The sequence below is a fragment of the Fulmarus glacialis genome, unplaced genomic scaffold, assembly GCF_000690835.1.
Source record: "Fulmarus glacialis isolate BGI_N327 unplaced genomic scaffold, ASM69083v1 scaffold16466, whole genome shotgun sequence".
NCBI lineage: Eukaryota > Metazoa > Chordata > Aves > Procellariiformes > Procellariidae > Fulmarus > Fulmarus glacialis.
In genome coordinates this window covers 1-26,834 of record NW_009220172.1, presented here as the reverse complement: position 1 = coordinate 26,834, position 26,834 = coordinate 1, and the positions used below count along the sequence as shown (strand labels likewise).

At 35.0% G+C, this 26,834-nt stretch overlaps 1 protein-coding gene across 1 annotated transcript in view; it reads left to right on the top strand.

The window, feature by feature from the left end:
• Window positions 1-26,474, top strand: part of LOC104069943 (leucine-rich repeat and calponin homology domain-containing protein 2-like) — a gene marked incomplete at its 3' end in the record, with an annotated part of 35,554 nt that extends 9,080 nt beyond the window's left edge. Inside the window, exons 2-13 of the mRNA XM_009580675.1 lie at window positions 8,228-8,372; window positions 10,921-11,047; window positions 13,197-13,302; window positions 13,400-13,536; window positions 13,759-13,892; window positions 15,862-15,949; window positions 17,002-17,113; window positions 17,443-17,540; window positions 17,630-17,697; window positions 17,932-18,036; window positions 23,868-23,936; window positions 26,426-26,474. Of these exons, the coding sequence (XP_009578970.1) occupies window positions 8,228-8,372; window positions 10,921-11,047; window positions 13,197-13,302; window positions 13,400-13,536; window positions 13,759-13,892; window positions 15,862-15,949; window positions 17,002-17,113; window positions 17,443-17,540; window positions 17,630-17,697; window positions 17,932-18,036; window positions 23,868-23,936; window positions 26,426-26,474 (1,238 nt within the window). The remainder of the gene's footprint in view (window positions 1-8,227; window positions 8,373-10,920; window positions 11,048-13,196; window positions 13,303-13,399; window positions 13,537-13,758; window positions 13,893-15,861; window positions 15,950-17,001; window positions 17,114-17,442; window positions 17,541-17,629; window positions 17,698-17,931; window positions 18,037-23,867; window positions 23,937-26,425) is intronic.
• Window positions 26,475-26,834: the final 360 nt, after the last annotated feature.

Genomic DNA, 26,834 nt, shown 5'->3' with positions numbered 1-26,834 from the left:
CAGTTCTGAGTTTTTATCTATTCTATGTCATTTTGATATGTCAATTAAAATATATAGCAACCACAAGGATTAGATGAAGACAGACTATGCTTCTATTTTACTTAAACAGATAAAAATCAATTTAAATATTACTACATAAACTTTTAACAATAGACTTTAAATGTATTTAACTTCCCTTGTGACAAGGAAAGTACATTGGTCAATTTAGTTTCCTGAAAGCTATAGGTGTCTGACAGGTATATCAGAGTTTCCTTATTGTGCATAAGAGCTGATAGGTGGTCAGTTTGTTCTGTGTAGTCCTTCACCATAGCTCTTAATGTTGGAGAGCAAACATATATTTGTATGTGAAATACATAGTTACATGCAAAAATTATTTTTGCTGTAATTCTTGAACATCCTTTGCCAGTAAATTCTAAAAATTTTTTGTCTATTTTGCAGCTGAAGTGCTTGCTGTTTATATCAGTATGCACAGTCATTCTACATTTGGACATGTTTTAATTGTTCAATGCTTAATTTTGCAACCTAAGTAAATATTAAGAATTCTGATATTAGTTACTTAATTAACCAGGCTTATTTTTTCCTTTTTCAAAGGAAAATTTTAAAACATTTCTATGTTTAACAACACTAGTCATGCATTAACATTAAGATTTGATCTCTGAACCTGCAAGTAGGATGTGTAGAGTTTGAGGGGAATGCTAGAGGACATCCCTTTTGATGTAAACTTGGCAAGCTTAAGAGTTCCTTTCTCCTGAGGTTCCTGAAAATCAGGATGAATCAGTAGAAAGAGAACCAGGTTTCTGAAACAATTGTAATGGAAAGTGCTTAGGTAGCTTATGCAAAGGACTTGTGATCAGCATCTATGGGAAAAAAATTATTGAATAATCTGTTTTCCACCAAATGTAGCTTTCAGTTTCTGGCTTAGTCTTGTGGGGTTTTTTTCCCCTATACCAGATAATAGTGTAGGAGCAAGGTGCTTAAAACACACTGTAGTGTGGACACAGCATACACATTGGTTTTTTTTTCAGGTGGATTTCAGGGGGGATTTTTGTGGGGGTTTTTTTGTTCTTTTTTTTTTTTTTTCCCTGCCATAACTTTGTATTTGAAAGCTCCAAATGAAGATTTGTGTTTCATTAATGCTGCCATCAAAATTCAATGCTGGCAGAATTAAGACCCTGTATAGGAAGCAGATATGTATTTAGGCATACTTGGCTTTTTTGATGCATGTTTAGTTTTCCTCTTTACCATCATAAGGAACTGATATTTGAAATACCCAAACAGTGCTAAGATGATTATACTCCTGTAATACAAACAAACTACAGTTTTATATCTTGTAACTATATAGGTTGTAAGAGATCTTCGTAGGTCATCTAGGATAGTCTCTTGCTCAGAACAGGTCCAGTTAGAGTAGGTTGCTCGGGGCCTTGTCCAGTTGAGTTTTGAGCATCTCCAGTGATATTTCAGTCTCTCTGTGAAATGTATTCTCTGGCTTCTCCTAGAAGCCTCAGTTAATTTTGTTTTTCTGACTGAAGAAAGCGTTGCTACATAAACAATGAAATTGGTTTGTTCCTGCTAAGTGCCATTTCTGTGGTTAGTAATGAAAGCCAGATCTCTTATTTCCTTTCTTAGTTTCTCAACAAACTGGGCAAGGAGCCTTAAGCTTTAGTAGACTTTTAAACATACTATTTTCTTAATTTTTCTTTTTTTTACATATATCATTTGTCACTTTAATATTGGGCTTATAGATTTCAGCTTAAGATCAGTAAATTCAAATAGTACCTTTGAATACCTGCTGACTCATGAATCCATTTTCCCCAGACTTGGAATGATCATGTCATTTATATAGTACGTGACTCTTTTGAAGATTAAAACAAGATAGAAAACAGGGGTATTCTTAGTGATTACACTAAAGACCAATCATATTCTTAGATTATGTAGATACTCACTACTGAAATATCACAACTGAAACTGGCAGCTTCAGTTTGCTAGTAAACTACTATATACCATTTCCATGGTTTTTGTTACCTTTTTACTTCTCAAAGCAGGATTGCTAAAACAAGGAAGGAGGAAAATATAATACAAGTGCGTTTATTTTCTGAACTGTTTTGTTCAAACACTTGTAAGTTGTTAGCAGCTCTTCAAGGTCTTTGGAAGCTTGGTACTGACAGAGTAGTAAAATGAAGGATGATGTTTTCAGATGTGGATAATTCAAGTTTAGTGTTAGCTCGTCAATGTTTCTTTTTAATAAAATTTCTGAGCATCTGCATTTAATTATTCCCAGTAAAGAAGATGGCAAGACTAATGATAATGCGAAAATACAGTTTTCGTAGCATTACAAACATACCTGAATGGGAGATGTACAGGCTTGGAACATTCTCCTGAGGACTAAACTAGCACTTTTTCATGGTATGGCCATGCAAACTGTGCTAGTATAACATAAAATAGGATGGGAGCTAATGAACTTATGCCACTGCTGAGGAATTACTTGTTGAGCCACAGTCATGAACAATAACAATACTCCAACTGAGAGATTTGGAGGGTTTTTCTACTTAACTTTGAGTTTCTGTGGCTCTAATTCTGCAGCCCTGCTGTTGTTCATCTGCAGTAGGTGAGAGATTCCCTCCACTGCATGTATTAAAGCTATATAGTAACATTGCAGGGCTCTGGAATTTGACCGCAGAATGCCAGGAGTCCATGGTGAGCATAGTGTAGATGAAGAGTTGGACTGCTTTGGCAAGCTGACCTGTTCTTAGTTTTGGATTCATGCTTTTCTTTCTATGCTATGCTGGAATCTCCATTCCTGGTAGAAGGTGGGCGACTCCTGCACATAGGAGCTTAAGATATTAGACTTTTATAGTCTGACTTAGGGTTTTTTTTTGTTTGGTTGGGGTTTTTTTGGTTTTGATGTGGTTTTTTGAGACAAATTTCACTATATTTTGTGCATGCATCTTTGCTTTATGGTTAATCTTAAATGCTTGGCAGCTTGGATTTAACTTTCCTTCCTCCTCCTTAGGGAGATAGGGAAGTGCATACATTTACTGGCTGATTCCTTTAAATTATTTTGATATTTCAGCATTTGGAATATCTTTGTGCAACAGAACTTCGTTTCTTAAAATTTTTATTCTGTCTCCTGTTCCTTGAATGCTGTGGTACAAATAATGCCCATCGTTTACCATGGTTGATCGTGAAGTTAAAGGTGTTTGAAGTCTACTGTCCTTACTTGTGGGAGAAGGTGACACGTTAGTAAAGCCGTAGTCTTGCCTGTGTTGCTGATATCACTCTTGGAACTCTGTCAGATACAATGCAAATCTCATAATTTTCTCTTTATAAGACTTTACTCAAGGAGGGAGACTTGGCTTTCTGTTTGCGATAGAAAAAGATAGACGGGATATTTGTATAACAGAAGAATAGTTGGTAGGACGTGGTCATAAGGTGGTTTTGGAGCATTACACTAAGTAAGAACATTGGCCTGCCTGTATTCTTCAGTACCATTGGCCTGTCAAGTGAATTAATAATTGCTGTGTGAAATATAATTAAACTGAGGGTTTTTTAAATGCTGTTATTATTCAATATAAATTTTAACCATCACAGGATTTGAATTATAAGGTGACTGAGTGTTTTGTGGACATGGAAAACTTCTGCCTCCTGGAATCACCATATGCAGGTGTTTCTGTCGTGTTTGAGACTTTTTTTCTTTTCCAGAATCATCTTGCATCTGACAGACTAGTAAATTTTACTCATGTTCTGTGTGTTGATCTCAGATTTCTGTTTAGATCGGCTAAAAGTATATCTTTAGGATCAGGTCTGAACAGTTTTAATTTTATACATTCATTGACTTCTGTAGGACTAATTATATAGTTATTGTTGTGTTTAGATGTTTTTTGGCTTAGACTTGGCTAAAGCATTGCTAGAAAAACTGGCTAGGAAAAGCTGTACATATTATGAGTTTGGAGAACAGATCGGGCTTTTGCGGGGGGGGCAGGTTGTTAATTTTCTTTTCTATCTAGTCTCTAAATAAAATTTTGGAATACTAGTGTTGGGTTTTTGCTTGCTCAATATCATGGATCAGCATATTTTTATGAAAAGTGTTATAACATCAAGATGAGGTTCAAGTGTAAATTTCCCAACTAAGCCTTGTATTTCAGATTCAACATGTAGTGCATGCAAAGTGTCAATATAAAAATGATTGTACTGGATCAAATAAAAGGCCAGTCTGTTCTAGCAGCATGCCTCTGATAGTAAGCAGTAATGAATGCTTAGGGAAAAGCTCAAAACCAAGGCAAACATGATGTTAATACTATTTGACTACCTTACTGCGCACTGCAAGCTGTAACCTGACAGCTTGAGCTTTTTGGTTTTCCTTTTGATCATGGCTTAAATTTATACAAAATACATTCTTACTTCTAATAGCTTCCCCTCCAAACTCTGACCGATTTCCTAAAATTCTTTCCTTCTGAACTTTCAATATATTGTCTTTTAATCGTTGTCTTACAGTCTGTGAAGACTTTACACTTTTTGTTAAAAAGAAACTAAGCTGCAACCAACTTCTTCATATTTTTGTAGTTCCTCTTTTAAATTTAACCTTAGTAATAGTGTACTTCTTACTTTTATTGTTTCTGCAGAGATAGTGAATTGAAATACCCAGTGATTCATGAGCAGTCATGGATAGCGTCTTTTATTTAGTCTTCACATAACACTCCCAGTTTAGAGTTTTCCAGTCTAAACTGGTTAAGCAAAGAATTCCTATAATCTCACTTTTAGAGGAGTTGTCATTTTAAATCATCTGTGGTTCTGCGTTTAGCAGCTTTTCTTGCTTCTTCAGTCTATTAACCCTTACGAAACCATTCTCATTTTAAGTGCAAACAACGTGCTTCCATTGTGATTGAGATGAAGTCTATCTTGTTTATAGAGGAACACTTCCAGAAGTTTCTTCCTTTTTTCTTACAATATTTTCTCAATCATATATTGGGTTATTAGTCTTCAAAAAGTACCTAAATTGCATAAGCTTCACATCTACATTTTATTTAGCATAATAGATGAACTCATCTTATAAACTTTGCTTGTTGTGAAAACATTTCTGGAGTTTCAGTTTGGCTAAAGAATAGCATTACTTGTTTTTAAAAAGCTGTAAGTACATTTGATATATAAATGTTGTGGAAAACTGTATACAGTTGAATCTTTCTGTGTAGAAAGATCTGAACCCCTGGGACTATTCTAATACTGTTTTGAAATGCGTGAATGAAAAATTGCTTGGAAGAGAAGTCATACTATCTTCCAACTCTTTTTTTACCTTTTTTATTTTATTATTGACAGATAGTGGGTATCACTTCCTATTTTAATGGGACCTCTGGCTTTCATAATGGAAAAGTGGAATCCTTGCCCCACAGTGTCCTAAGGCCTTGTTTTCAGGGAAGTGTTATCAACAGTAATATATACCAATTTCACAATATTTGTGTATTTTCTTCTAATGTGAAATTGTATGGTTTTTGTATGAGGGTACATTAAGGGACTTCAACCAGGCTGTGCTAATGTGATTTTTGTCAGGGCAGGCTAGAAACCACAGCTGGTTTTATATTGCCTGTTGAGTACTACAGTCCTGGTCCACTTGTTGTCCAGAGCAGAGAGTTGGTGCACACTATAGTTGTTGTCTGGCCCACCTCTGGGCTTTATTTCTGCAGAAGAAACGGCAAAGCTGTTTTTTAACCTGTGTCTTTCCAAGACATGTGGTTGGGGTATGGCTGGATGCACATACAGCAGCAGAATTTTCATGGTGCTCTTGAATCTTCTAGTTCGGATATAACCTACAGTATTGCTCTTTGGATCAGTGGCAGTAGGGAGGGATTCTGTCACTTGTGTTTTGTGGCCGAGATCTTTGTACTAGCCTTCAGTTATCTTTTCAGCTGTTGATAAAACAAAATCAGGAAGAGCCTTAGAGCTGATTTCTTCAGAATGGGATTGTATCAAAGACTGTCTGTTCGTCACATGGTAGAGGTTGTAGAACTGTGCTGGCAATAACTGTGTGCATCTTTTCTGCACACAGTTATCCCCCTCTGCTGAATATTAGAATGAGAGCGCCTTTGTTTAACCTGAAAAGGGTTTTGTAAAAAATTCTTTCACGTGAAAGCTGCTATTTTTCTATAATGTTTTGCAGATTGATGTGGTAAACAGAAAACAAACCTCATTGTGAAAACTTTCTCAAGCTATGCTAATTTTTTCTTTAATAAGCTTTTTAATTGTATTTGGGATTTTTAGTTTTAGTTAACTTTATTCCATTTTTCATTCACTTCATTGAGAATGCCAGTCCTGCAACATAAATCTTTCCCTTTCTGCCTCTTGCAGCTAAAGTTTGCAGAATTCAGTGTCAGCAGTGGATGTCCTGATCTAAAGGAAGGCTTTGTGATACTTTAGCTTGAGAATGTTTCTTAGAAAAGATGGAATGATGGCGTGACAGCCAGTTAGCTCACAAATTTCACATATTCTAGACTTCGGGAAGCAAAGTTGAGGCTACTTCCAAAAATAATGCCACTGGAAGGTGATGTTTCATTGTACCAGTCCATTTTATTTGATGGGCATCTGCAGCACACTGTGTGGATGGCCTTTCCCACTGCTAGGCACACTGATGACTTGGATTCATCCAGGTTGTGTAGCAGCATCATGTTTTCTTCTCTGCAAAGCTATCTTCTACCCTTTTATCCTCCAGCCCACACTAGTATGAGGAGTTACTCTGCCACAGGTGCGAGTCTTTGCACTTGCCTTTATTAAACTGGATGGGGCATCTGCCAATCGAGGTCACTTTGGCTGCATCCCATCCTTCCAGCATGTGAGCTGCCTCTTCACTCCCTCCAACTTGGTGTTGTCCGTGTACTTCCTGAGGGCACATTCTGTCCTGTTTTCCAGGTTATTGATGAAGATACTAAACGGTATTGATTCCAGTGTTGGCCCCGAGAAATGCTGCTCATAGCTGCTTTGCCAGTTATACTTCAGGCTGTTGAGCTCTCTTCTTTGAGCCTGACGGTGACTTTGAGCCATTTTCTAGTCTGCTTTTTCAGTCTAGTGGAGAAAAAACTGTTTGTTCCAATGATGATGTGGTAGGAGCTGAGCAGAAACAGTTATTTCATGCAAGTGCTAAAAACTGAGAACTAAAGCCTGAAATAGCAAGGAATCTGTATTGCTTCTTTGTTAAAAGAGTTTGTTCAGCATTTCTGAGAAACCACATGCTTTTGAAATATCTTGGGTTGGGAACCAGAATTACTTTCAAAAAAGTAGACAGTCATTTTCAAGTAAATACCTCTTTCTTCCAAGGAAGTTTCATGGACTTTCTATGACACAGGTTTTGGTAATTAACTGGTAATTTCCAGGATTCTTGGGTCACATCCAACTTGAATTTTCTTTCTTTTTTAAGATTTCATATAGTCAGAGATGATATGCATTTTTGTAGTGTGCTGCTTTTTCATATCTTGTGCATGCAGATCTGCATAATGCAGTCATACATTGTCAGAATAACTCTACTTCAAGTATTATGTTTCCATTGTCAAAGATATCTCCTCTTTCTACTCTTAGGCCAGACTAAATTGCATCCTTATTTTTATAGCTAAATACATTTGGCATTGGTCTTTGACTTTATTCTCTTTTTAGCTAAGTTGTAGATGTGTAACTGGAGAATGTCTCAGTTACTGTGCTTGCAATAAAGAATATTTTTAGATGAGATTTGTAGTTCTTTAGCAAAATAAGTAAGTTTTTTTGCAAACTTGATTTTAGCATTGCAGATATTTGTGCAATGAAATTAGATTCTAATGTAGCTGTCAAACAGGAAAAGTAATGTTTATGGTTTTGTACCTTGACTTACTGTTGTGCCTAGAAGTGGAGGGAAAAAACCCAACAGTTGCACAGAAAAAAGACTGATAGAGGAGGGACAATCATAATTGATATTCAGTTGCATTTTAAATGTTCTTAATTATGTAGTGGGTAATATATTTTTGAATTCCTGTCACTTTTCTATTTTCTGTTATAGTTGCATATCAAACAATAATCTTTTAGTATTTTAAGTCTTTTTAGTGTATTAATTATATGCAGTAGCATCTGGTAAAACTGAATTATTTTACACTTCTTGCAACACCTTAATTTTTAGAAGCATGACAAGAATAACAGTGGGTACTTCTATCTCCTCTTACTGCAGGGAAACTTTTTACTAAAAAGGATATTTGGTGTTTTTTTTTTTTTTTGCTTCTAGATCTTTCAAAGAACAGATTTACTGAAATTCCTTCTGATGTCTGGCTGTTTGCACCACTGGAAACTTTAAATTTGTATCACAACTGCATCAAATCCATTCCAGAATCTATTAAAAACCTGCAAATGCTTACCTACCTTAACATTAGGTGAGTAATGCTTGTTATTTTTGGTCTTTATATAACTTACCTCATTGGAGAGGTGGCATTCTACTTCATCAGGTCATTGAGTGCCCTTGTGCCCTCATTTTTGCCCAGATAGATAAAATTATTCTGTTGTTTGTTTGCCTTATCCTTGGTGTATTAGGGCCAGCAGTTGTTGCTTCCTTTGTGGGAAAGAATTAATTGCATTATGAAACTTCAGTCAGTAAACTAGGGTAGCTGAGGATAAGGAGAGTTTACAAAGTTTACTTTGTTTTTAATGTTACGCAGACAGACAATGTTTAGAAACTACACACGTAAAACTCTGCTGCTCTCAAGAGGGTACATTACTTTGTTCAGAAGGCCCTACTCATTTTGCACATTATTTACATGCATTGCTGTATTGCTGTTCTTAAACTTGGAAAACATACGGTTGGGTCTTCTCAGAAGAAGAGAAGATTAATATGAGCTCTGGAAGGAGAGGGAATCTAGAAGAACCCTCCCATAAAGAGCTGAGACCCTGTTTTCCATAATATTCCTTGTTTCTTATATTGACTACATAAAGTCCAAAACAGTCTTCTCAGCTAGGAGCTATTTAACATGTGAGATTTGGTTCCAGAATTTATTTTGAAAAAAATCTGTGAATTGATCCTTGGAAAAGAAAAAAGTGGTGGTGGTGAACCAACCCCAACAACCCTACCCCCCCCACTCCCCAAACAAAAAAACCAACAAAACCAAAACCAACTGTCTCGAAATCTGCAAATACCAGTACTTACAGTGATAATTTAAGAGTAATTTTCTGAAAGAAATTTGACCTAACTTTCTTCACAGAGCAGCAACAGCCCATTTCTCTTTTGATGGTGATTGAGGTGCTGAATATAATTCCTTACACAGAAATAAAGTAGCGTGTAGTTCTAACTGGGTGTTGCATGTTCTTTCAAGAGTCGACTTTTCTAATCATCATTTGCCTTACTGTGCTTTGTCTTCATTTTTGTGCTAATGTCTGAGGACTGTTTTCACAATGCATGAACATGTGGACTACAGTAGTTGAAGAACAGGCTAAAATCCTGGCTTACTAGTTTCAATATTTTGTTACAGAAGGAAACCACATGATCTCAAATTCCAATTTTGGATTCAGATGACTGAAGAAATGTATTGTGCAATTCATAGTAAAGTAGGCAGCTCTTTTAAAGAAACGAACAAAAAAACACAAATACCACCAGAGGAAATTTATTTAAGTGACACAGAGAATGAGTGTTTCATTGCCACATTTTTATACTCAATTAAAAAAAGTTTACTTGCACATTGTATTTTTGTTTCTCATGCTCTCCAACCAAAAAAGCCTGTCATATCTGCCTGAACTACAACATAAAAAAAGACTTACTGCATACCTACATCCAAAACTTACTTGTATTGTTCACTTAAAATTAACAGAATAAATACATTACTTTTTATAAAGATACTGATTAAAGAAGTTTACTTTTCTTTTATGGTGTTAAAATTGCAGTACTTCTTTGAAGCTGAAATGTTGCAAGGAAATAAATTTATTTTTGTTGGTTTTGCAGCCCTATAAGCTGTAATCATGGAGAAAAATAATGTAAAAAGCTTTGGTTTAAATATGAAAACAGTGCTCTGATACATATAAATTAAACAGTAAAACTTATGGGTTTTTCTTATTAAAGTGTGAACACAAATGTCAACACTTAAAAGGTGGTTTGTTTTGTTAGGTTTTTTTTTAATAGAACTTTTGGCCTCTACACAGTTGTACTTAAAGCAACAGTAATTAATGAATTTTGTTTACTTTTATGTATGAAAAGAACTGCTTTCATACCACATCTGAACAAGCTGGTTTTACAATGGCTTTTTTAAATGTACAAGTACCTTATTAGAAAAATTCTATGTATTTCTGGCAGTGGCAGTTTGCAGTTGGTAGTTTTTCAATATGGATTTAAATCAAATTGTTAGTTACAGTATTTCTTGTGTACAAAGCAGACGTGCATGCAGTTGGAAAATTATATATGCAAAAGAAATAAATTTTAATTAAAACTTGCCTTCCAGACTATTGCTCAGCAAAGTAATAAATAGATGTTAAGGGCTTTTTGTGATGGCTCAGGAGTAACATGACCACATGACGTGAGAAGCAATGGCCTTGTATAAAGTTCTGGTTTGCTGAGAACATTAACTACATTAACTTTTTATTGGTAGACTGTCAGATCAGGTGGTCCTTCTGAAGGTATCAGAAAGCAGAATAAAAGCAAACATCAAACATATTTCTTTTAACAGATTTCTCTGTATATTTTAGTGTTAGATTCAGTTATAGTACATACTCATTTCATCAAGCGAGATGGGGACCTGACATTCACATATCTGAGAGAAGCTTTTTCTGGTAAGGAATTCATGACGGAGATTATAGCTTAAATTTAGATGAAATTGTAGTAGGTGGAGAATATCTTCTGGAATAGGAGAAAAATTGTACAATGTACATCTCAGACTCCCCGTCAGGCTTAAAAAGAAGATTATAATCTAGCCTTGCTTTTTCATTTTTCTTTCTTTCAAGTCGAAATCTTTTATCAACGTTGCCAAAATACCTGTTTGATCTTCCACTTAAAGTTCTGGTTGTCAGTAATAATAAGCTGGTCTCCATTCCAGAAGAAATTGGAAAGTTGAGAGATCTAATGGAGTTGGTAAGTACAATTGTGAACCATTTTACTAAGTAAACTTAAGCTATAAGCAATTTATTTATAGTTAAAGAAAACTATAAATTAATAATTTTTTAAACGTAGAACTAAAAAATATAAATTCAGTTACTGCTTTTTCTTAGTGTTTGAGCTCAAATTAGAGGTGTGATATATTGTAGAGTTTAAAAAATGGGGTTAAACATAAATCAGTATGTTGGGTTAACTAACGCTTAATGAGTTCATAAGTAAAATTGCTTGTCAGATTATTTCATTTGAGTCCCTTGCTTGTATGTTGTTAAAAATGGTGAATTTTTCTGTTTATCTTCCTCACAGTAATCATAATTCTATTTATTTTTCTTATATGTTATCAGGAATCTTCTTTCCAGCTGAAGAGTTCATCTTTATTTACTCTGTATTCTTATACAAGTTATGCCATTCAATCATTGTTGTCTTGTTCTGTTGTGTGGTGGTTTTTTTTTTCCTTCTTTCCCCATTTCTGCTATTCCTTTATTTTGACTGGGGTGAGTAGAATGATGTGTGATATTCACAGTTTATGCGTCTATGCAATGTGATTTTATCCTATGGCATACTAAAGTTTTGTGCTTTGTCATCCATTACTTTCTCTGTATTTAATATTCTGGGCTTTTCTGATCATTACTCCGTGTTAAGCTCATGTGTTTTGGGGAACTATGCACAATTATTCACCAACCTAGCACTTGGACTAGGTCTGATTTTTTTTTTTTTTTTTTTTTTTCTTTCCCCAGTATGTATGATTTCTTTGGTCATTGCAAGCAATCTTTATCCTGTTTCCACAGTAGATGTGGATCTCCAGATGCCCTGGAGATTTCTTTTAACATGACCTAGTTTCTGAGCTATAAATCAACATTCTCTTTTAATTTATAAGTAATATGAGATACTGTGAATGTTTGTGAGGCTTTTCTAGTGGCTTTTCCCTCTACTCTTTGGTGAGAAATTCTTTATGCTCACTTCAAGTCGTAGGATTTCAAGGTGGGATCACTGCTCTTGTTTACAGGAGGTGGATGTTTTTCAGAATTGCAGTTGTGGTATTTTTGGCTTATTTTTCAAAATTGTCAAACCTAGAATGTGTGCTTGATAACACAGATTAAGGCCATACTAGACAGTTTCATTCCAGTACCTGTGTTATACCTGTTTAGAACATAAGTAATATATATACATTAAAAAAAAAAAAGTTGACAACTAAGCCACACACTAGAAAGATGCTTTTAGGAAGGGAATCCCATCTTAAATTTGGTGATGTGGACAGAGAAGAACTTGCGATAGAGACACAACAGTTGATTCTAAGCAGCCTGTACATTCGGAGACATCCAGCCATGTGCAGACATCATGGTTGCCAAAAGTAGATGAGCAGTGCCTAAGCTGAAGCTCTGGAAGTGTGTAGTGGAGAAGGAGGCTGGATTTGTCTGGTTAAGGCCTGGCTTCTGGTTACTGACTCAGCATGCCTTTGAAATCAGCTCCCAGTTTTTCATTAGATAGATAAATATCCATCATTGTTATCTAGTCTGGGAAACTAGTCTCTGAAGTCAATTTTATTGAATTGGTAATAAAAAAAGGTTAGAAACGGTCCTATCAATGTGATTGTTGACTCAGTCTGGACTACATAGATAAATGTTAAAATTAGTGGCAGAAATAGCTGTAGTGTAGTCTGTGTTCACTTGGTGTCACCCTCCAGTGCTTGTATCCAAAATGTTGGTGAGCCTGCTATTGCTCTTCGTAAATTTTTAGTTGCACGGATTAGTTCAAGGTTTTTTAAGGAAGAAAAATTTTTATAAAAGGAGCAGAATGCAAATCATTTGCCAGCAGTAGCACAGGAAGTTTTTAACTGATGTGGGAACTACAGCAGGAACTCCTGATTCCTAGGCTACAGTTCTAACCTGAAAACTGGTCTTTCATCATTCATTGGTTAAACTTTTTGAATTGAGTTTCTGAAACATGAATCACTAAATATTGAAGAAACAGCAAGATCTGTTATGGTACTTCATAATTTGTGGGGGAAGAAAAAAAAGATAGGATTTCTTTTTTGTATAGTATGCTTTATAGTAGTTTTGATAGCAGTTTTCTTTTGTTTAATTTCATTTAAGATGTTCAGTTAATTTATTAATTATATCTTTCTTAGGATATTAGCTGCAATGAACTTCAGGTTCTTCCCCAGCAGATAGGAAAACTGCAGTCACTTAGAGAATTAAACATAAGAAGAAATAATCTCCATGTGTTGCCAGATGGTAAGCTGCTAGTCTTCATTTCTTTGATGTAGGTAAATTAGGTAAAGTGTTAAGAAGATATGTGATTTTTTTTTTTTTTTTGTTTCCCCCAATGCAGAATTGGGAGACCTTCCCTTGGTAAAGCTGGATTTTTCTTGTAATAAAATTACAGAAATTCCAATTTGTTACGGAAAGTTACGTCACTTACAAGTTATAGTTTTGGATAACAATCCAATGCAGATACCACCAGCACAGGTTAGTATTAAAGCATTCTAGTTCAGAAATTTGCACTAGGATCTTAAGAAAGAGGAAGCTGTTCTAAGTTATATCAATCAGGTTTTCATTTTTTTTAGCTGTATTTCTCCTAGTGTGAAGTTGTGGGTACAAACTCAGTGTAGAAATTATTTGTTGGGGTGCATTTTCAAAAGACATGCTATGTAATTAAGATTTTTTTTTTGTTCGTTTGTTTCCCAACAGATATGTTTAAAGGGTAAAGTACATATATTTAAATTCCTCAGCATTCAGGCATGCCTCAGAATAGACAAAAAACCAGATTCTTTGGATCTTCCATCATTAGGTAAACGAATACCCTCCCAGCCACTCACAGACAGGTGAGTGGTGGGGTTTTTGTTTTATTTTACTTTAGCATTTGCTATGAAGTGATATATTTATTACAGATAATAGCTGTAATTTCAATACTTTAATTGTTCTGTATTTAGGAGTCATAGTATTTATTTTCTAAGGTTGTGTTACTGGAAGCTTAATTGGCTCATCTGAGTTGTTATGAAAAATTTTCATTGTACTTGCTAAAGATCTGGAAATCAGAACAAAGTAGTATTTTAAATTCATTTATTGGAAAACTCAGCTATTTATTTCCCAAACAGATATGTCAAAACAGTACATGAGAAGTTCCTATAAATGTCCTGAATACAGAGTTAGTCTGTTGGATGGAAAGTCTGCCTTCCACATATATATTAAGGGAAGCTAACTTAAAAGACAGTGAAATAGCATGGAATTTTTTATTAGATTAGTCGAGGTCAAAAAGTGCAGAATATTTTGTTGGACTTTTGTACTGAGTACCTCTTGAGAAATTAAATGGGAATGCTTTTGTATTTTCTGTCTTTAGTTGGCTTACCATTGGAAACTATATGGAACAATACTCTTTTTTTTGCCGATTTTCTTAAAATGTCAAGTGCAACTTGTGCATCTCTGTGTTCAAGGCTGAAGGAAGGATGAAAGTTAAGAATAAAGCTTACACAGAACCATCTGAACCATCAGATTCAGTCCATGGTCTTGGTCTCGGGCAACTGTGCCATAGGGAATTAGTCCACAGTGTCTGTAGATCGCTTCTAAATGCTTCTAAAAACTGTGGTCCACAACTGCTCCCCAAAAGCTTCCACAGAATTAAGGCCTAGAACTAAAATGTATTGCAAAGGAACAAGGTCATGCGTATTACCACTGTACATCATATTTGTAGAAGTGAGAACTTGTTTAATTAAACTTTCCAGATAATGTTACTGCCCTGGTTTCGGCTGGGATAGAGTTAAATTTCTTCCTAGTGCTGTATTTTGGATTTAGTATGAGAAGAATGTTGATAACACACTGATGTTTTTAGTTGTTGCTAAGTACCCTGCTAGTCAAGGACATTCAGTTTAAAAAAAGACAAAACAAAACAAGTGTTGGGAGGGAGCATAGCCAGGACAGCTGGCCCAGCTGGCCAACAGGGTATTCCATACCATGTGATGTCACGCTCAGTATATGAATGGTAGGCATGTTCCAGGAAGTAGCGATCGCTACTTGATTATCGGTCAGCGTGGGTGGTGAGCAATTGCATTGTGCATCACTCATTTTGTATATTCTATCATTATTATTATTATTGTTATTATTTTCCCTTTTCTGTTCTATAAAACTGTCTTTATCTCAACCCACAAGTTTTTTCTCACTCTTACCCTTCCGATTCTCTCCCTGTCCCATTGGGGGGGCAGGGGGAGTGAGCGAGCGGCTGCGTGGTATTTGGCTGCCTGCCAGGTTAAACCATGGTACTTACGTTGTAAACCAAGCTCCAGTGCACAGCTGGAAAACACATCCTGCTGATGCTGCCAATTTTATGTCTTCAAAAGGCATAAATTTGGAGGAAATATTTCATAGATATTCAGGCAGAGTTAAACCATTTTAATATGACAGTCTATTAGGGAATGTATATTTGCTATTAGTAGAAAACCATGTCTGCCAATAGAGTTCAAGGAATTGCGGTTTTTCAGAGGGAGCCTTCTCTTCTTAAGACAGTATTGTTGAATGAAATAGAACAATTCTAAAATTGCATAGATACAGAGAGACTACCGTAATTGATCATTTCCCCTTTAACTTTGCTTTGATACTTTTTTTCTTGAACAACTCTTACAGGAGATTAAGAATTTGTTCTCTGCACATGGGGCATTGTGCAAAAATTCTGTATCAGCAACTGTAGATGAGTATAGAGAACATATTGTTAAAAGGATGTTTATTTCCTTTTAGAAAACTGAAACTACTGTTTCTTTTATTCCTGTGTGGTTTTTTTGTGTGTTGTTTTTCTTAATGTAGCATGGAGGACTTTTATCCCAATAAAAATCATGGACCAGACTCTGGCATTGGAAGTGATAATGGGGATAAAAGGTTGTCCACAACAGAAGTGAGTATTTTTCTCTGTTGAATTTGTGTAATTTCTGGTTTTTCTTTTTTTTCCTTTGTATTTTGTATCATTTGAGAAATATTTAACTAAGTTGCATTTAACATTCTTCTAATATCTGTACAGTTGAGTTTAAACCATTAGATTGCCAGTATCAGACACAAATTATTTACATATTGCTTTGACTTTTCTGGTTAAGGCTCATTCCAATCCAAATTTCATACATTTTAAAACTGAATTCTGACCTAAGGAATTTTTTGGATCCTTGTGTGAAGTGCATAATCATTTTCTACACAAAGGACAAAATTTATTTGAAACTTTCTTTTGTTATTAATGAAATGAATGTACTTAAGAAAATGAAAGTTTATTTGGAGTAAACTTGTGTTGTATATGTTAGTAATCCTCATTGTTGTTTAAATTTTAATAAACTGCTGGATGATCTGCTAGACTTAGTGATGAACAAAAATACCTAAGTTATCTGTGTATTTGTAGAAATCTAGATTAAGGACCTGTAATTAATAAATGATGTCAAAGCTGAATAGTGTGGAACAAAAGATTTTTGAAACTTAAAGAGAATTATTACAAATGCAGAGTGATTGTTAGTGGGAAAACTGTAGGACAAGGAGTACTACTAGCTGGGTTTTTTAAGAAAATTCCAAATGACTAGAAGTAAAGCTGTGATTTTTTTTTTCTTTTTTTTTTTTCCAGTGGTCTAACAACGGTCAAAGTAGTGGGAGGCTTTAGATAAGAAAGTACCTAAGTACAGTTTTCTTAGTCCGCTGACCGGGGCTGGACTGGACCTCTTTGAACAAAATACTGTATTTCAGTATTATATTATATACTGAAGAGTTGTCTGTCACTCCCTAAACTATGATTCTCTTAAACCCCCTTCCGACCCCCCCAAAAAAACCCCACCTGACTTGATGTTACTTTTACTGTCCTGGGAGCCATCCCTCATGATAGGGTCAGTTGCACTATGATTTGTGAGTTCTTAGCAAATCATATAATAATGTAATTTATAGTAAGTTCTGTATTAAATATGTCTGTCTTTGCAGCCATCTGATGATGATACAATCAGCCTTCACTCCCAGGTATCAGAATCAACAAGGGAACAGACATTAAGGAATGACAATCATGTAATGGGAAGTAAACTCGATCCACAGAAAGGTAATATCTGTTGTGCATCTGTCATTTTAGGTAACAGAAATACTTCTGCTTAGGTAATCTAATATAAGAAAAATTGCACAAAATGATATGATCACATGTTGGCATTTTATTTTCATCGTTTCAGAAAACAATGTAGTAATCACAAAGAGTCAAGGCAAAAAAGAAAGAAAAAAGATTATTTCCAGCTCAAGGAGACATGATTTCATTGTTTTATCTTTATCTGACATTTTTCTGATGTTTTTAATAAGTACTTATCTCTCTCAGGAATAACATTTAGTTGAGAGAACTGTTTAATATCATCTTTTTCATTCTTCATCAATCCTCACTAGACCAGGAGGTGTATGATTACATTGATCCGAATGCAGAAGAGGGAGCTGTTCCTGAGCAAGGAGATGTACAGATTGGACCATTGCTGTCTTATATCAAGGTAGCATAGCTTGACAAAACAAAAAACTGTTCAACAGGCTTGCTTTTTTTTGAATTCCGAGTCTAAGTTTATTTTTCATTCTGTGTAAGGAACGGGGAAAACATCCTGAGAAATCCCAGAAAATAGAACAGAATGAGGACTGGGGAGATGAAAAAAGGTAAATCTTCTTGATCCTTTTTGGGAAGGTTTTACTGACAGTGGAGGGTGAGGGTGGTTTTGTTTTAAGCTCCTTGCATATGGAGGAAAGAAATCTCATACTGAACACAGAGTGCTCCTTCTTAGACAGAAAATAAGCTTATAGGAAGCGCTTCTTAGTTATTTCCAATAATGTAGCTGCTTCTGTGTCTTGCTTTACTGAAGTCAGGCAAGTCACTAATGTTTAATTTTTCAGACTTCAGAAAGAACAGCTACTGGCTGAAGATGATGATGAACTCAAAGAAGTTACTGACTTGAGAAAGATAGCAGCTCAGTTACTGCAGCAAGAACAAAAACACAGGTACTACAGTATTAGTTAAGATAACTTGTGTTACAATTAGTTTATTGTTTAACCTGCCTTACCCAAAAGCTCTTGACACCTTATCATTTTGAAAACAGTTTTGTAGAACAGCTACTGGCTGAAGATGATGATGAACTCAAAGAAGTTACTGACTTGAGAAAGATAGCAGCTCAGTTACTGCAGCAAGAACAAAAACACAGGTACTACAGTATTAGTTAAGATAACTTGTGTTACAATTAGTTTATTGTTTAACCTGCCTTACCCAAAAGCTCTTGACACCTTATCATTTTGAAAACAGTTTTGTCCAGCTGTTAAACAGTTAGTTCAAGATACCTGTCCTGCGTTTCTCTTCATAAAATTGCTGTCTAGAGAAGCAGTGATATACCTCCTATGGAGAGGAAGAGATGAATGTGAAAGTCTCTTGATTTCCTGGTTTGATGTATGTTAACTTTTTTTATACTTTTTTCCAAAGCAGTATACTTAAGTAGGCATGGTTAATGCTCATATAAGTAGATTATTGGTAACATGTTAAAATGACTTTTTATTAGTTTGTATGAGTTACGGAACCTGCATACAGTTTGTTTGTGACTGGTTATTTTTATTCAAATATGAAGTAATTTAGGTGGTACTTCTTCCATTCAGTCTGATGCGAGATATAAGTTTCCTATAGACCGAAGAGGAAACTTGTTCAAACACTATACTGTCAAATGACAGAGCATGTATATATTATAAATATATATAAAAATAAATAACTGGAACAGTGTAAGTTCATCCTGATCAACTGCCTGACTTTCTCCACTTCATGTTGGGCATCACAACAGAATGATTCTTGAAAAGGAGCTGTAGGACAAGCAGATTAAAGGAATGTAATAGAACAAGATAACTCTGTAGAAGGAAGAGCAGGAAGGAATACCTGGAGTTGCATCAGGCTAGTGTAGGAATCGTGTTCTCTCTGGTTTCTTTACCAAGCAGGCAAATAACCAGTGAGGTACTTTGGCGAGCGTAAGCTCTTTCCTGAAACGTAAAAGCTGTAGTTAATAGTAGTTCATTAACTAAAATAGTTCAGTAGTCGTTCATTATCCCACAATAGTGGATTTAACTTCATACCAGCTTAAATACTATTTTTGTTTCTTTTTGAATTTCTGTGTAATGATGAGATTCTGCACACCTGTTTTTCTTTTAAGATAGTTGAAATACATGTGAAGCCCTTAGAGAAATTGATATCCTGATACTATGAATTGCAGAGCTTTAAAAATTCACCAGCGTTTTATATTAGTTGAATGTAATAGCAGTGGCGGGGGGGGGGGGGGGGAGGGGGGGGAGGAGGTAAAATAGGTTTTACTTACAACTCCATGCAGTGTGTTTAAGAATTGATGTTCACATTGGGAAGGGAAAAATAAGAATGAAATCTTAATGCTAATACATTCTTATTACCAAAAGTATTGCAAAAAAGACTAAGAATGCTAAATTTTCTTGTATTAATTTATTAATAAAGAGAGAATAAGTGTGTTTTTCTAATATTAGGTTTTTATATGACGGTTATTTGTATTGCATGTGGGTCTTGTTTGATTAGTTTTAATATTTCCTGGTTATCTATTCATTTGAAATCCCAAGCCACTCCTCTTCTGAAGTACTGCAGCTTAAATTTTACTTGTCATATGTTGTTGTATCTTAATGCAGCAATCTTGCTAATGGTTCTTGAATTGTTCAGACATATGCAATCTTATTAGTTGTTAAGTTTTACTTCTTAGTTTAGCATTTAAATTTTAAAGCTTGCTTATGTATCTTTAAGTACATGAGGGCAAAATCACCTCTGGTACAAAATTTAGCCCAGATTTTGAATCCGTAGTTTTGTGAATTTATAATTTCTTGTCGTAAAAAGCAATAAGAATAATATTTAGAAGTTTATTGAAGATACTTCTGTGTTTATTTGTGGAAAATATGTTCAATCTGAGTAAACAGAATCCTCAGAAAAGTGAGCATCACGAAATAATTTCTTACTAATCATATTTCTGTTCGTTCAGTGTGGGGTTTTTTTAAATATTATGCAGTCTCTTTTCTTTTTGCTTGCTATGCTAATGACTTCCCTGTCCTCTCCCACCAACCTATCCTGCTTCCTTCTTCCGTCTTTGGCTTTGGTGTACATGAAATATGAATACAGACGAAGGCCATTAAGCTATAGAACTTCATTCAGTGAAAAACTCTTCCAGAGGACAAGGGCGGCAGGACGTGCATCAAGGTATAAAGTGTTTGTAGAGCTTCAGATTTCCAAAGTTAAAATGTGGATGAAAGAGTTTTGGCTATTTCTTGAACAAAAACAGAGTAAAGGGATTGGATAAATTAGCCTAAGATATTTTGTTATCAAAAATAGACTGCAATGTGTTTATTCTTTTTTTAAGATGAAGTACTACTTAAGGAAAATATTTAATTAGGCAACTCTCCAAAGAATATTTAAATGAATCCAAACCTAGAAACATAGTTTTCTGTACCTTCGGCGTGCTTTCTCTTCAGTTTCTTCTTTTTTAATATATAGTACCTCAAGTACAGAACGTCAGGCAAAAGTGTTTTGGGTTTTTTTGGTTTTTTTTTTATTTAAGATATCTTGGTTTTAAAGTGATCATTTTCAAATTAGCACGACCAGGGACGATTTGTTTTGCATTTGACAGCCATGAGGGAAGCATTTGCAGATACACAAACCTCACAGGTAACAAGAAATCTGGAATGGGCTGTGTAGACTATCCTCAGACATGCAGATGATGAATCAAGTGATTCCAGACTTTGTTACCGTATCAACTGAAGCTCTGTAACTTACTCTGGATACTCCTGACCTGTTTCAAAAGAAAGTAAAATAGCTTAGATTAAATAATCTTCATTAGTACCAAATGAGCCTGTTTCAGTTTACATCAAAGTTAAGTATGGGTTCTTAGCTGACAGCAGTGACTTCCTAAAGCTGTCTAAACCCCTGAGAGTACAGCTTACGATCACAAAGCAGAGCCATATATGAAGACAGTAGACTGCTCCTGAATGAGTTTAAAATCCATCACTTTTTTCTCACTGTAAAAGATTTCTAGTGTCTTCATACACTTTATAGATTCTAGGTAGGGCTTTCTTGTTTAAACTTGAAGATAGCTAACCTTAAAATGGCATTACCATTGTTCACTTCATTTGTGTCCCTTAATCATGATGTTATGTTTGCTCAAAATATGAAGGTATAAGTGACTGAGAAGAGATTCCACTTTTTAAATTCTCAAACTTTAGAAAATATTTTCCAATATCACAATTGGTCTTGCCATTGCCTTTCCCATCTAGTCAGCAGTTTGGAGTAGGTGTTATGCTTGCATGATATAAAACTAGAAAAATGAGTCACAGTGTTGTTTTTTGAGTTTAATATATATAAATACATGTCATTGTGTATGTGCTGTTGGGTAATTTCAAAGTTTGTATGAGTTTTAGAACCCTTTCAAAGTAATAGTTTGTATGCTACATCTGTAACAACAGAATTTTTGTGGTTAGTAGGAACCATAAGTAGGAAATTAATTGCAATATTAACACAAGTGTCTTATGCACGTTCTTACTTAGGGATTCAGTATGACCATCAGTAAGTAATTGGCCTCACAATTGATCTGCCTAATAAAAAAAAAAGTTTTGGAAATAATGAGGTGTAGTATGAATGGCAACAGTTGCAGGAATCTTTGCACCATTAACACCACACTTAAAAGAGCGTGACTTCTGAATATAAGCTACTTGTACTTTGATTTTGCATACTCTGCTTTGCATTGTATTTCCTGGAAGACAGTTCTTAACACGGCTACAGAGATTTCCCTTCCCCCTCCCTCCCCGCCACTTCCGGCTGCACAAATGATTTTGCCATGAATTCCTTAGTCTGCAATTTAGTAAATTCAGTTTAATTTTCTTCACCATTTTCTTTAAAAACTTTCAAGTTCCTTATTCCACAGGAAATTCAGATTTCTCCTACTGGACTAGTAACTGCTAACCTGACAGATACTGAACTTGCTGTTACTTCCCCATCAATATTCTTCAGTTTTAAACAGGAAGTTTCAAAAATGATTGTTTATGTTTGTTTTTGTTTTACAAAGTATAAAAATATACTTTGTTTATAATAAACTTAGTTTATAATAAACTCATACATTAATTGTATACACGTTTCATAGAAACAGCATAGTTGAAAAATGTGTGTGTATATATGTTTGAGTTAGCTTGAATAGTTTTTCCTTACATTTCATGTAATAATTATAAAAAAGAAACGGCCTGTGTTACGTGCTATCATTGAATTTACACTGATGATGTCAGTTTTGGTGTAAGTGTTGCTGACTCAAATTTCTTTTTTTTTTTTTTTTTTTTCCCCAAAGTTCATTCTATTGCAATGATCACATCTTGCTACAAAGTCTCTCTGAATTTCTCATTGCTTTCAGTTGAAGACATAAGGCTAATTTAAATGGGAATTCTCTCTAAAAATTAATGACTTTAAAATAGCATGTTTATATTATGGTCTGATAACCTATTCTCTGAATTTTTTTTTTTTAACACTTTTTTCAGGCTATAGTATAATTTAATTCTGGAATGTGCCCTCAAAATTAAGTTTCTGAAGACAAAATATAGGGAGCAGATGTTGCAGACTGTGAATGCTGCAGACTGTGTTGGTTTACAGGCTTAACTTCTCATAATCCCGTTAAATTGAGATTCACACAGTGAGAGATTTAAAGTACAAATGAGATTACTGAGCTCAAAGTTACCACAATAATCAGAGAAGTCTGAAAATCACCAATCATTTAATGTTAATGGTTGTACTGCCCTATTTAATGATAATAAATATAAAAAGGTGCCTACTGCTTTACTTTCTTCCATTGAATAGTTGGTGTTCTTCTAATTCTTTCTGATTCTTAATACATTCTAGTTCTCTATATAACTCAGTGTAAATATACTTTAATCACAGTTCTGCACATGAAGTCAGTGTCGAAGTGTAGTATTACTACCTCCAAGAATTCAGAATTATTCATTCTAGTTACTGTTCAACATGACACTTACTTGAAAACATTTAATTTTAAATGTTACTGATAGTTTTGTTATTTTTCACACCTTAAACATCCATAATAGCTCATACCTTCTTCCTGTGTGTGCGCACACATCTGGTATGTGTTGTTCCAGATGAAAAAACATTTCTGAATATCTATGTAAGTTTAGGCTTTTTTGACTGTTTACCATTTTAAAAAATGGAATTTCCGTTGGTTTATTTCTGCGTTAGGCTTTTCATTTAGTTCTTAGCCTGTGTTTCTCCATTTTCCACCTCTCCTTTTTCCCCTGCGTTTCCCTTGCACTTGCAGTGTTTCTTACTCAGCTACCTTCTTACCTGCTCCTACTGACTGACTTCTTGTGCTCAGTCTGTGTCTCATTTCTTGTCTGCTTTAGATTGACTATCTTCTGTCTTCTAATTTTAGTGAACAATGGGGCCTTCTGTGTTGAGGGCAGCATAACTTTACACAGGTGTGAGATCAGTTGAAATAGTATGTATTTAGGGAGGAAAAATAAGAGGAGACTTCATTTTGGTTTGAATGATCAAGTTTTACTTCCTTAAAATTCAGAACTTGAAATATTTCAAGAGCTGGAAACAATATTGTTGATTTAGATGGAAGCAGGATTGGGCTTGGATTTCATATGTGGACACACATATTCTAATTTTATGGAAAATGTCACCTTAATGTTCAAAACTTTTTATTTACAGGAAATGTTACGCAGTGAAAGTAACATATATTCTAAGAAAAAGGTTTAGCTACAAAGCTGTTGAATAAATGTTTGGTTTTTTTTCTTTCTAGGCTTCTTAATCATTCAGTTTCAGTAAGCACAAGGAACAGGCCAAAGCAGCCAATGGAATCTGAAAAATGGTATTGATATACTTAAATGTGTCACAGCTTTCAATATTTTATTAATTTAATTTTTATATTTATTTTGTGTTGCTACTGCCATCTTCTGTCATAACGGTTTTAGCTCAAAATGAAATAGAAGCTACCCAAATAACCTGCTCTTGAGCATCTTTATTGCAGATAAAAAATAAAAATCTGTTCTTTTGAGCCTGTAGGAAAGTTGATGTAGTCCAGAAACTAATCTGTGGGTCTGATTATGGCAGCAATTCAGGTGCCTAAAGATAAGCATTCAGTGGTGTTTTAGACATCCAGTTCCAGTCCAGAAGGTCATATCTTCCGTAGGTAACAGTCCTGTGCAGATGTGCTAGATCCTGTGTTACATAAAAGGGCACTGTAGCTATGCTTAGGCATTTAAATTTTCCTGCCTGGCAGTCCTTTTGCACTTTTAAGAGCTGTTGGAAAAGTGTTGCTGGGAGTTCAGCCTGCAAAACCTTTACTGTTTGTGGAGGATGTGTCAATCAGGAATCCATTGTCTGCAGGAGCTGTACTCTTCTGCTCTTTCTTTGAATTAAAAAAAAAAAACCAACACAAACCACAAACCAACAACAAACAAAAATACCCAGAGCCTTGTCTTTAGGAAATTGGGAAATCACAGCTTCCCATTTCGGACTACATGGGTGAGAGAGAACTTAGCAAGTTTTCAGCCCTCCCTTCCGTAAGGAATCCTAGATCAGTTCTTTTATTCAGTTTGGTCAAGAAATAATCTATTTTAATTCTTAAGCTAAAGAGGGAGAGCTTACTGGCAGCCTCCTAATGAGGATTTGAACGATGGCTTTTGTGATTTTTTTGCGAGCCCCATAGTTTTCTAAAATCTGTACCTTCAAAAGAATCTGTATCTGTTTGTGTCCAGACCCTAGTTTGGCTCTGAATCTCAGACAAAAGCCATAACTGCTTTTGGTGTTGCTAGAGAGCACTGGGGGTGGTGACAGCTCTCTACAGTTCAGGTACACATCAGGAAAGCATTTACTCGAACAGACAAAGGCACACAGGGTAGATATTTCAATGTGATGCATCCTATTTTGGCTATCTTCTCTCTCATTGGTATCTGTGGTTTTAAAGAGCTAGTCGTACACGTCCTGTGGCTATATGAACCATGCTGCAACTATTATTCATTTGCATTTGGAACTTTCTGGTCCTTGGTTACTTAACATACAGTTTCTGTTCTTTGTCACCTATGGTAGTGTACAGCTATGTTAGGCCTTCATATTATAAGGTAATCCAGGAAAGGTTAAATTTACCTTTCCCTGTTTTGTTAACGAAACAGAAACAGTTCTGAGACTTAAAAACAAAACAAAAAACCCCCAAAACCAAACAAAAAACTGCCCCCCAAAAAACCCCAACCACCCCCCCACCTGCTTGTGTGAGGTGTGCACACAAGATAAGGTAGATGTTGCAGGCTATTTGTTGTTTTATTGCACTGATATATAGGAACCCAAATCACACACTGCATAAGGAACATGCAAAGAGAGTAGAAAGACTGTTACATCCCTAAAGAATTTACACTTATAGAACATGTAATAGTTAATAGATGCATATGTATCAACAGCAAACTCAACTATTTATTGCAGCAGTTTCTGCAATTCTCAACTTATCAAGCTATTGGACACAATTCAGACAAATTTCCTATGCCTAACAGCTTTAAAAAGTAGCATTATTGGTTTGAGGCAAACAGAAAGAAAAAGGAAAGAAAAGGAATACAAAGTAGCAGAAGCTAAGTGCTTTTAGGATTTATTATAATTGCTCATGGTGTTATGTCCTTCTTGCATTCAATCCCCAGCTGTTAGCCTTTTTGTATACTGCACAGCTTCTAAGCCAGCTGTCAGAATGTGAATGAAATGGTTGCTGGTAAGATCATAGAAGTGAATTTCACAGAAAGATTTAGAAAGAAAAATTTGAAGTGACACCAAATCTAAACATTTTTATTTTCCTGAGAACTTTCAATAATCTCAGGCAGTCCATGTTCCAGCGTGTTTGCAGTTTCACTGTCCCATCTTGCAACGTTTTTCCCTTCCCTGTCAGTATAAGCTTCTACTTTACTGTATAGATCTAACATTGAAATGAAGCATATGAATCTTCTGAAGGTTTAAGAACAGGTATTTTGTCAGCTTTGAACAAAATGTTTCATTGGTTGCTTTGAGAAACAAAACATTAGTAATCTCTAAAGATCAACATGCTTAAGAAAAAGCTTTATCTGAGTAAAGTACTATAGTGTGGAAGACCTATTGTTAGAATATGGTAAAGAAGAGTGAAATATGATTTGAGATTTTAGTCAAATGGTCATACTTTTTAGCCACATTGTGACATCCTTATACAGGTAGCCAAAAAATACTGTAGTGCTGCAGAGAAGCTGCTTTTTAGTAGTGTTCACTTTTTTATATTTTAAAGTAACTTGGTTTTAAAGTACACAAAAAAGCAGTAAATTTCATGATGCCTCTCATCTTAATTTTTAGTGTCTCAACAGATGAAGTGAATTCCCCAGTGTTCCCATACAGCTGGCAGGTAAATAGTCAAATGTAAATGTGGGAGCTTCATATTTGAGTGATTTTTTTTGTTTGTTGGTTTGGTTTTTTGTTTTGTATTTCTGGCAGAAAACTTTTATACATTCATATGGTTGCTTACATGCGTAGTTATTGTATGTATGTAATTGTGGTGGAAAATATAAAACCTTCGAAGCACTTATGCTTCAAGATAATTTGACTTGTATGTAATGGAGGCTGTTTTCTTTTAAGAGCATATGGTACTAGCTTTATGGTCTTGAAACTAATGAGACATAAGTTTTACACTTGGTTTTAGTATTTCTTTACATATAAATTTTATTGCCTCACCATAATGTATGAGGTTTAACAAGACCAAGTGCTG